At 42.1% G+C, this 12,273-nt stretch overlaps 1 protein-coding gene and 1 non-coding gene across 2 annotated transcripts; one reads left to right on the top strand and one right to left on the bottom strand.

Annotated features, from left to right (window-relative positions):
* Positions 1-9,751: 9,751 nt before the first annotated feature.
* Positions 9,752-9,858, bottom strand: LOC138878851 (small nucleolar RNA R71). Its single transcript, XR_011402623.1, has one exon. It is a non-coding gene; the product is annotated as a small nucleolar RNA R71 (small nucleolar RNA).
* A 1,161-nt stretch (positions 9,859-11,019) lies between these two features.
* On the top strand, positions 11,020-11,763 carry LOC138877542 (uncharacterized). Its single transcript, XM_070157158.1, has one exon. The coding sequence runs from the start codon at positions 11,020-11,022 to the stop codon at positions 11,761-11,763; it is 744 nt and encodes a 247-aa protein (XP_070013259.1).
* Positions 11,764-12,273: the final 510 nt, after the last annotated feature.

The raw sequence follows: 12,273 nt of genomic DNA, 5'->3' as shown, positions 1-12,273 counted from the left end.
AATTTCTAACCATTATGTCCCTACTGAGCTGGAATAGGACAGTCAAAAATAGCAATCTTTGTCAAATGCCTACTAAAATGTCATTTTCATTTTAGATGACACGCTTACTTCACTTTTATCCGTTTATAAAAAATAAAAAGTAGAAATATTTTTTATAAAAAATTAAACTTTATCTTAATGATATATTTTTATAAGTTTGACATGACCTGCTGCAGTCACAAGATATTACGAGGTTGTTTGATTGAGGTGATCAAAAAATAACTTCACATAAAATAATACAATATTTGGTTGCAAAGATTAGTAAAAATAATCACTACATAAACAATAGTGTTATGAAACAATAAAAGAAGAAGAACAGTAATGCAAAGAAAAGTTGAGAGAGAGAATTCTTATTTATTTGGAGTGATTTACAATGGAATAGGACCCCTCTATTTATAGGAAAAAAGTAACTTAGCGTAAGATCCCTAAAATCTCTCTTAAATATAGATATTCGCGAGTTAGGATCAACTCCAGTAGAAATTGCTCCAGTAGTTGTCAACGGAGTATTAATGCCACGTGTCATTAATCATTTTAATTGCATAGATTGCTTCCGGCTAATTTGCTATGGAATACCAAACACATCTCCAAGCACAGAACCCGAAGCAAAACCTTGATGCGTTGTAATATCTGAAGCGTTTTAACCGCTTGAGTTTTACTGTAGTACTGTTAGTTGTGGTTAGAGCAGTTGTGTAGGAATTGATATCAGTTTATGCTATATTTGAAGGATTAGGTGTTCCCTGTCATTGAATTTTGTTATCATATAGCTCTTCCTATTTGGTTACGTATGATGTGTTCAATCCTGTTGTCTGTGTGTTTTCTCAAGGATCGTCTCAATCCTTGAGAGTTGAGAGTTCAAGTTTCAAACTTGAACTTTCTCCATCTTGATGATCGTGGGGTTCCGTCAGACAAAGGCAAGAGACGAGTCAGACCAATGTTTAATTTTTAATTTTACGTTGGAAAGATGTGATAATTGCAGTTGATTTTGCATAGAAGTGCAAATCAAAATATACCTTAAAAAGGACATGTCACCGCCCAAAAATTTAACTATGGCGTGATGACGCCTATCATGATACTAGGTCAGCCACTTATTCCCAAGTACTTCATTTCTCAAATAAAAACTTAAGAAAATCATAATTTTAACAGAAATTCAATAAGATAAAAGTAGAAATCAAAATCCAGCAGAATGAAATACAATCCCGACTTCGAGTGTCACTAAGTCATGAGCTAAAACTACTACATCTGTTCGAAATAACATGACCAACACGATATGAGAATATCCAAATAAATATACTAAAGGAAGATAAGGAACGGAGAAGGCGGAGCTGCGGTCGCCAAGCAACTACCTCGCAATCTCCACAGAAAGTCTCAAACTGGTGTGATCAACAACTGCTGACGTGCCCAAGATACCTGGATCTGCACATAGGGGTGCAGAGGGTAATGTGAGTACACCAACTCAGTAAGTAACAAGTCCAAACTATGGACTGACGGTAGTAACGAACCAAACCTCAACAGGTTGCAACAGTTAATTGTACGGAAAAGTAGACATGCTTACAGTTCATGTAGTTTCTCAGCAGTAATTAAACACAGTATGAACGATACATAGTATAAAGGTCAGGAACCTCTAAGTACTAATGCACCGATAGCATGATCAATGTCACGTATAATACTTTCACTCATAGTGCCCAACCACTCGGTACTGTATATGGCCCATTCGGCCCAGGGAAGATCCATCCCGGAATATATATACATCACAGACTATAAGTCACCCAGTACCGAGAAAACAGGCCAATTCATCCTCATGGAGAAGATCCAAGCGAAGGCATGATCAATATCTTGTTGCGGCGTGCAGCCCGATCCCATACTGTCAATCAATATCAGGCTCTCGGCCTCACTCAGTCAATACTCTCCAATCTCACACACATGGGCTAAAATGTCATGATATAAGCCCGAACAATGATATGATATGTCAAATAGCAATAATCGAGACTGAGGCATGATATGATATGCATGAATAGGACTGAGTATAGAATATAAAAGAAGCTAATGACATGACAACAAGAAACGACCTCTCGGGTCTCGACAGTGTTGGCGTGAAGCCTTAACATGTTAGCATGATTTACAGCTCATTAATTTAATCACATAATTACAACACAGATATAAGCATAAAAGAGTCACTAAACGATGCCACGGAATGATCCAGGCCGCATTTCTCACGGTGCACGTCCACTCGCCCGTCACTTGGCATTGCGTCACCTCAACAGTAATCATAGAATACACAGTTCGGGGTTTTGAACCCTCAGAACCAAGTTTGGAAGCGTTACTTACCTCAAGTCAAGCCAAACTCTAGCCCGCGACGCCATGCCCCGAATCTAACCAAAATTAGTATATAACCATCAAAATATGCTAAGAGAACAAAGCCCACTCAAAAATAATCAAATTACATCAAAAGTCCCAAAATTGATCAAACCCGACCCCCGGGACCACGCCTCGAATTCCGATAAAAATCACAAAACTAGAATCCTTACACTCTCACGAGTTCATACATACCAAATACACAAAAATCGACCGCAAACAACCCCTCAAATCCTCAAATCAAAACCTCCAATTTCAAGCCCTAACTCCCCAATTTTAGGCTTCAAATCCCCCAAATTTCATGTTTAAACAAGTAAGAATCAACATAGGATCGAGTTTTAGGTTCAATAATTTTATCTCAAAGAAGTTCTCTTGAATTCCCCCTTCAATCTCCTCCAAGAAGCTCCAAAACCGTCTCAAAAATGGTGAACTATGGCCAAAAATTGCGAAAATGACCTTTTAAACATTCTGCCCAGCGATTTAAATTCATTCACTGCAATCACGTAAATAGCCCCGCAATCGCGAAGCACAAACTTTGTTGACTCAGAATTAACTCTACGTGAATGTGAAGCACTGGCTTCACAAACCTACGCGATCGCGGCCTCTCCCACGCGATCGCATAGAACAACTTGCCTGCTCCTCACCAGCTCTTTCCTTCTACGCGAACGCGACATTGACCACGTGTTCGCGAACAACGATTTCACAGCCTACCGCGATCGCGCCCTGACCTCTGCGATCGCATAGAACAATTTTTTACCCATACCCAACTGAGCCTACACGATCGCGGACCCTTCTACGCGATCACGATGAACAAATGTTTGCAACAGACCTGAAGGAAAATCTGCAACTTTTCAATCATGAATTTGATCCGTTTAACTACCTGAAACTCACTCGTGGCCCTCGGAACCTCAACCAAACATGCCAACACATCCCATAACATCATTCAAACTTGTTCCAACCCTCGGAACACTCAAAACAACATCAAATCATCATCGAATTCAAGCCTAAGAATTCCAAAAACTTCCAAATTCCGCTTTCGATCAAAAAGTCTATCAAACCTCATTCGAATGACCTGAAATTTTGCACACACGTCACAAATGACACCACGGACCTACTCCATCTTCCGGAATTCCATTTCGACCTCTATATCAAAATCTCTCATATCAACCGGAAAATACCAAAATTCCAATTTCGCCAATTCAAGCCTAAATCTACTTCTGACCTTCAAAATATATTCCGATCACACTCCTAAGTACCAAATCACCTCCCGAAGCTATCCGGATCATAAAAACCAAATTCCGAGATCATTTACTCACAAGTCAACTTTCGGTTGACTTTTCCAACAAAAAGGCCAACTTAGGAGACTAAGTATCTCATTTCAATACAAAACCTCTCCGAACCCAAACTAACCAATACGATGCGACATAATATAGCCGAACAAGATATAAAGAAGCAGAAATAGGGGAAACAAAGCGGTAACTCATGAAACGACCGGCCGAGTCGTTACATCCTCCCCCTCTTAAACAAACGTTCGTCCTCGAACGAGTCAAGAAACATACCTGAAGCCTCAAATATGTGAGGATATCTGGTCCGCATCTCTCACTCGGTCTCCTAGGTAGCCTCCTCCATGAGCCAACCTCTCCACTGCACTTTCACTAAAGCTATATCCTTTGACCTCAACTTTTGAACCCGACGCTCCAAAATAGCTACTGGCTCCACATCATAAGTCAAATCATCATCTAACTGAACCATGCTGAAATCCAAAACATGAGACGGATCGCCAATATACTTTTGGAGCATAGAAACATGAAATACCGGATGCACACTCGATAAGCTGGGTGGAAAAGCAAGCTCATAAGCCACCTCCCCAATCCTCCAAAGCACCTCAAAAGTCCCAATGAACCGAGGACTCAATTTACCCTTCTTCCCAAATCTCATAACACCCTTCATGTGTGAAACCTTCAATAGAACCTTCTCACCAACCATGCAAGACATATCACAAACCTTCCTGTCAGCATAACTCATTTGTCTCGACTGCGCTGTACGAAACCGCTCCTAGATCACCTTCACCTTGTCTAACACATCTTGCACCAAGTATGTACCCAAAAGCCTAGCCTCACCCGGTTCAAACCAACCGACCGGAGATCTACATCGTCTCCCATACAAAGCCTCATATGGAGTCATCTAAATACTCGACTAATAATTGTTGTTGTAAGCAAACTCTATAAGCGGTAGAAACTGATCCCATGACCCTCCAAAACCAATGACACAAGCGTGCAACAGGTCCTCCAATATTTGAATAGTGCGCTCGGACTGCTCGTCCGTTTGAGGGTGAAAAGTTATGCTCAACTCAACCTGAGTACCCAACTCTCGCTGCACGGCCCTCCAAAACTGCGAAGTAAAATGAGTACCTCTATCTGAAATGATGGAAACTGGGACACCATGCAAGTGGATAATCTATCGGATATAGATCTCTGTCAATCGCTCTAAAGAATAGGTAGTACACATAGGAATGAAGTGCGCGGACTTGGTCAACCGATCCACAATCACCCAAATAGCATCGAACTTCTTCAAAGTTCGTGGGAGTCCAACTACAAAGTCCATGATGATCTGCTCCCACTTTCACTCTGGAATATCTATCTGCTGATACAAGCCAACCGGTCTCTGATGCTTATATTTCACCTGCTGACAATTGAGAGACCGAGCTACAAATTTCACAATATCCTTCTTCATTCTTCTCCACCAGCAATGCTGTCTCAAATCCTGATACATCCACATTGGGAACACATATCCGCCCTTGCATCCTCAACACCCCATCATCACCAATAGTCATATCTCTGGCATCGTCGTGCTAAACTCTGTCCTTAAGGACAAGCAAATGAGGATCATCATATTGGCGCTCTCTGATGCGATCAAATAAGGAAGACCAAAAAATCACACAAGTCAATACCCGATTGGGCTCTGAAATATCCAACCTCACGAAGCGATTGGCCAAGGCCTGAACATCAACTGCGAGAGGTCTCTCCCCAACAAGAATAAATGCAAGACTACCCATAATCACCGCCTTCTTACTCAAGGCATCGGCCACTACATTGGCTTTCCCCAGATGGTACAAGATAGTGATATCATAATCCTTTAGCAGCTCCAACCATCTCTACTGCCTCAAATTGAGATCCTTCTACTTGAACAAGTGCTGGAGGCACGATGATCAGTAAACACCTTACAAGACACACCATACAGATAATGTCTCCAAATCTTCAACGCTTGAACAATGGCAGCCAACTCCACATTATGAACGAGGTAGTTCTTCTCATGGGGCTTCAACTGACGAGAAACATAAGCAATAACTCTACCCTCATGCATCAATACACACCCAATACCAACTATCGAAGCATCACAATACACAAAATAAGAACATGAAGCTAATGGTAACACTAACACTAGAGCTGTGGTCAAGGCAGCCTTGAGCTTCTGAAAGCTCACCTCACACTCATCCGACCACATGAATGGAGCAGCCTTTTGAGTCAATTTAGTCAAGGGTGATGCTATATATGAAAATCCCTGAATGAATCGACGATAATAACACGCCAAACCAAGAAAGGTGCAAATCTCTATGGCTGAGGACGGTCTGGGCCAACTCTGAACCGCCTCTATCTTCTTCGGATCAACCTGAATACCCTCACTGGACACCATGTGCCCCAAGAAAGCCACTGAACTGAGACAAACCTCACATTTGGAGAACTTTGCATAAAGCTTCTCCTCCCTCAATCTTTGCAACACAACTCTCAAATGCTCTACGTGCTCCTCCTGACTACGCGAGTATACCAAAATATCATTAATGAAAACAATCATGAACGAGTCGAGATAGGGCCGAAACACGCTATTCATCAAATGCATGAATGTTACTGGGGCATTGGTTAACCCAAAAGACATCACAAGGGACTCATAATGACCATATCGGGTCCTAAAAGTTATCTTAAGAATATCTGAGTTCCTGATCTTCAGCTGGTGATACCCTGAACGGAGATCAATCTTGGAGAACACTCTCGCTCCCTGAAGCTGGTCGAATAAATCATCAATATGAGGCAAAGGATACTTGTTCTTGATTGTAACTTTGTTCAACTGCCTGTGATCAATGCACATTCTTATCGTGCCATCCTTCTTCTTCACCAATAGAACATGCGCACCCCAAGGCGACACACTAGGCAGAATAAACCCCTTATCAAGGAGTTCCTGAAGCTGCTCCTTCAATTCTTTCAACTCCGCTGGTGCCATACGATACGGTGGAATAGAAATGGGTTGAGTGCCCGGCACCAGATTAATACCAAAATCAATATCCCTGTCCGGCAGCATGCTCGACAGGTTTGCAGGAAACACATCCGGAAAGTCCCTCACCACAGGAACAGAATCAATACTAGGAGTCTCTGCACTGACATCCCTCACAAAGGCTAAGTATGAAAGACAACCCTTCCTAACCATCCACTGGGCCTTCAGAAACGAAATCACCCTACTGGAAACATAATTAGTCAAACCTCGCCACTCAATCCATTGCAACCCCGGCATAGCCAACATCACTCTCTTAGCATGACACTCCAGAATTACACGACACAGAGATAACCAATCCATACCCAATATCACATCAAAATCAACCATACTAAGAAATAAGAGATCCACTCGGGTATCCAAACTCCCAATAGTCACTACACACGACCAACATACATGGTCCACAATGATAGTATCACCCACCAGAGTAGATACATGAACTGATGAAACAAGAGACTCGAGGGGCATATCCAAATAATGGGCAAAATATGATGACACATATGAAAAAGTGGAACCGGGATCAAATAATACAGAGACATCTTTGTGGCAGACTGAGATAATATCTGTAATCACAGCATTTGAAGCAATAACATCTGGTTTGGATGGGAGGGAATAGAAATAGGCCTGACCACCACCTGATTGACCTCCTCCTCTAGGGCGACCCCTAACTGACTGACCTCCACCCCAAGCTGACTGAGTGGGTGGGGAAGTAACTAGTACTGAAGCCGAAGGCTGACTCTTCTGCTGGGATGGACCTCCCAAAAGACGGGGACAGAACCTATTGATATGACCCAAATCTCCACACTCAAAACAACCCCTCGCAGCAAGTGGCGGTGGGGACTAAAGGGAGCCCCGAGCACTGGGATGCCCACTAGAAGAACCAGGCATAGATAAGCCCTGAACTGATAGTGCCTGAGTCAAACTCTGAGCTGGAAGGGCACTGAGAGACGAGTGACCCTGATGTGAACTGTGAGAACCATGGCCAGATGACTCACCACGGTAACCTGAATGGGATGGCTGAGCATGTCTGAATGGACAGCCTCTATCGTGCTGAGTCTGACCTCCTGGAGGAACACTGATATTAGGCTATACAGATGATATTTACACCTTAATAGTACCATGCTTTATTGTTGTTTTATAGGTAAATTGTCAACAAAATGCTCTAAATGGTGTTCTTTAGTTTCGCAGGGAATATTCTAAGTGAGGAAGCACCACAGAGTATTTTGAAGGCAATAATGTGAAGAAAATGCTCAGTCGAGAAGTACCCGAGCACAAAGAAGTGAGAAAATGGCCTGAGCAAATTCCACCGCGACAGACTAAAGCTCGAGGCAGAATGATCAGCTCCCACCGTGGTCGAGCCGCGGTCTTGCCGCGACCGCGATGCACTGTTCACGCGTCAGAAATTTTTGGACCAAATTGTAAATTCGGGAAAACTTGTTCCAAACCCTTATAAGCTATAGAAACTCGCCCAAGATTTTTTAAGCTTGTTTTTAGAATACTTTGGGGGAAGAACAAGTGTGAGAAGATCAACCAAACATTAGAGTTTTTCTATCTCTTTTATTTTCTTGCAATTACCCATTATGAATAATTTAGTATTTTCATCTTGTCTTGTCATGAGTAGCTAGATCCTTAGTCTAGTGTTTTGATGGAACCTATTGAATGATGAAATTCTTGTGATGTTAATATAGTTTGCCAGTTAATCTCTATTTGTTCAACTACGTGTTTGTTGTAGTTAATTGACAGGATCCTCAATTAGTTATGCCTATTTAGTGTGCATAACTCGGGAGAGAGTGCATATTTAAGTAGTTGTTGAACAAAACCACTCCCAAAGTATATGAGGGATCAATAACTGCGGGTTTAAAGGTAGGATTAGGGATAACGAAGCCTTGGGTGCAATCTAAAGTGAGCTGTAATAAACAAAGCCAGCTAGCGTATCTCGGGAGAGTTCGTCTAGTAAATTATCGTAATTACTCGGGAGAGATTTACATAATAAGAGTGCTCATGATTGATAGAGATGATTTGGTGAATCTACATGAAACATAACCGGAAGAGATTCTATCAATAAGGGAAATCATAACCTTAGAACCTTCTCTTAATTGGTTACAACTTAATCATAGTTAGTTTTCAGTTGCTTATTTACTTTCATTCTTAGTTAGTAGAAACACCATCAATTGTTATTGACAACGTTTGGGAAGTTGATTCCGTAGAATTTAGTAAATTCAACGAAAGTAACTGATAGGTTGATTCCTTGTGGGTTCGACTCTGGGCTGAATACTCAGGTTATATTTGCAACGTCCGTGTGTCCTTTTAATAGGCATAGTTGGGCGTGATTAAATTTTGGCGCCATTGTTGGGGAATTAATGGTGTTATCAATTATAGTTGAAAGAAGTACAAAAATTCTTAGTGTAGTTAGTTTTCGCTATACCCAATCTTTACATTGAAATTTTAACGTTTGTTGACTTGGTTGTACAGGTGCATGCCTAGAAACTCATCGAGAATTGGTGAAGTATTTGAAGCATTATCAGATACCGAGAAAGTTTTCAAGGCCTTGAATCGGGCCAATCAGAAAAGCAAACAACAACAAACAACTGAACAAATCGAACCAAACATGGGGGACAACGTGGTAGACCCAGCAGCGCCAATAGCACCTGTGGCACCTCTTATGCCGGAGGCTGCTCTCTATGAATGGGCACAACCCACAGCTGAAAATTTGGCCAAAGCGATTGTAGTCCCGCAGATACATGTTGAATCATTCCAAATCACGAATAACATGCTGCACTTATTGCAAAACAAGGGACTATTTTTGGGGTCACAAGTCGAAGATCCTCAACAACACTTGAAAAATTTCCTGTCAATCTGCAAAACTCAAAGGCAACCCAACATAACTCCGAAAGCAATCAAGTTGTTATTGTTTCCATTCTCAGTGACAGGAGCTGCCTAGACCTGGCTAAACTCACTCCCCATAAATTCCATAACAACTTGGGAGGAGTTAGTCAAGCAATTCCATAACAAGTTCCACCCACCCAACAAGACTGCTCAACAAATTGATGAAATTTTGAGTTTCAAACAGAGACTAATGGAGACATTGCATGAAACATGGGAACGTTTCAAAGGGATGCTGGTTATATGTCCACACCATAGTATTCAGATCTGACGTTGGAGCAACGGTTTTACATGGGATTGTCAGATAGCGTGAAGAGCATTGTTGATGTTTCAGCTGGTGGAGCATTTTTGACCAAAACATGGAGAGAAGACCAGAGTCTGCTTGATAAGATGGCACAGAATTCGGGATGGACAACCAAGATTGCACCTATCACTCCAGTGGTTCAATCAGTGCCCTTAGATCCATCCTACTCTATGGCTGAAAATATGGCCACCTTATTGACACAGATGAGTATACTCACTAAAAAGGTGGAAGAGTCAGGGCAGAAGCAGCAGGTACATATCGTAGATACTACTAATGGGGGCTTGTGCACATCTTGCATTAGTCAGCCAATTGGTAACCAGTGGAATGCAGAACATGATCATCATCACTACCCTGAAGACATGGACTATGTGTCTAATTATGGAGGCTAGAGACAGGGTGGTCAGAATTGGGGCTAGCAAAATCAGTCGTACAGGCCAGTCCAACCACAGTTCAACAATGGGAACATGGTAGGTATGAGACCTCCTAACAAGATGGCACATTATCCAAGGCCACATGGATATAAAAATCAGAATTAGTAGAAGGGGTATTACTCTCCTCAGCAGCAGCATGGTAGACGGCAGGAAGATGGGTTTGCTAGACTTGAGGTAATAATGCAGCAGGTTAGTGGGTCTAATGCAAAAATTAGTGAGAGAGTAGATGCACACGATTCAGCTATCAAGAATATTGAAATGCAGATGGGCCAAATTTCGATATCTCTGAACAATCGTCCTCATGGGACATTACTTGCTGATACCCAGATAAATCCAAAAGATAAAGGCCCGAAGCAGCTGATGGTAGTGAGTCTACGTAATGGCAGAGATTTGGATGTAGAGCAAGAGAGGGCTCGTGAAACCAGACAGGCTGAGACACTCATACCAGTGCCCATTGAGCTAGATGAGTCAACGAAACTAACAGAGGTGATAGTCAAGCCTGCCCAGGAAGAAAATAACATTCAGATTGAGACTGAGAAAGAAGCTGAGACAGCCCAAGAACCAGTTGTTGAGGTGGCAGCTGACAAAGATCAATCCCAAATCATTGGGAAGAAGAGACCTCCTGCACCATTCCCCTAGAGGCTAGCTAATTACCAAAAAGAGGAGCAATACAAGAAATTCTTGGAGATGCTAAAACAAATCCAGGTAAATATTCCATTGATTGATGCTTTGAAAGTGATGCCTGGGTATGCAAAAATGATAAAGGACTTGATGTCCCGAACATTCAATTTCCAAGACTTGGACACAGTTACTCTTACTCAGACCTGTAGTACAGTGGTGACTAGACCAATTGCGGAAAAACTGTCTGACCTAGGGAGCTTTACAATTCCATGCACTATTGGTAATTTTGCTTTTGCTAAGGCACTGTGCGATCTAAGGGCCCGCATAAATTTTATGCCCCTGGCAATTTATAAGAGGCTGGGGATTGGAAGAGCTAGACTCACCTCTATGTTGTTGCAGCTGGCTAATAGGACTGTAAAAAGACCCTCTGGTATCCTGGACGATGTGTTGATTCAGGTAAGGAAATTTGTGTTCCCTGTAGATTTTGTGATCTTAGACTGCAAAGTGGATGAAGAGATTCCCATAATTTTGGGAAGGTCGTTCTTGGCCACTAGGAGAGCTCTTATAGATTGTGAGACTGGGGAGCTAAAGATGAGATTGAACGATGAAGAGATAACATTCAATGTGCAGAAATCTATGAGGCGACCAAGTGAATTCGCTAATTGCTCTCTTATTAATGCCGCGAATATAATCGTAGAGACTGATGATGAGATGATGATCATTGAGGACCCTCTTGTTGCATGTCTGATAAAATGGAGAAGAATTCGCGGAATGGGTATTGGCATTAGAGGGCAGAGGGTTCTGGGATAGAACTCTTGAATTTGAGCCTTTGCACCTGGAAAATAGAGAAACTCATCCAGCCAAGCCATCCATCGAAGAGCCACCAAAGTTGGAGTTAAAGCCACTGCCCACCCATCTCAGGTATGAGTTCCTTGGACCTGACTCCACATTACCTGTTATTATCTCATCTAGTCTGTTAGATGTGCAGGCACAACAACCCTTTCAGGTACTCAAGGAGTGTAAGACTACCATTGGGTGGACCATGTCAGACATAAAGGGGATCAGCCCCGCCTACTGTATGCACAAAATTCTACTAGAAGAGGGACACAAACCTTCCAGAGAACACCAAAGAATGCTGAACCCCAATATGAAGGAAGTGGTGAAGAAAGAAGTGATAAAATGGTTAGATGCGGGAATCATTTTCCCAATCTTTGACAGCAACTGGGTTAGCCCGATTCAATGTGTACCTAAAAAGGGTGGCATGCCGGTAGTTAAAAATGAAAATAATGAACTGATCTCTACGAGAACCGTCATGTGATG

Source organism: Nicotiana sylvestris, chromosome 9, assembly GCF_000393655.2.
Source record: "Nicotiana sylvestris chromosome 9, ASM39365v2, whole genome shotgun sequence".
In the NCBI taxonomy this organism is placed as follows: domain Eukaryota; kingdom Viridiplantae; phylum Streptophyta; class Magnoliopsida; order Solanales; family Solanaceae; genus Nicotiana; species Nicotiana sylvestris.
Note: the sequence above shows the minus strand (reverse complement) of the source record. Positions and strands in the feature narration are given on the sequence as shown.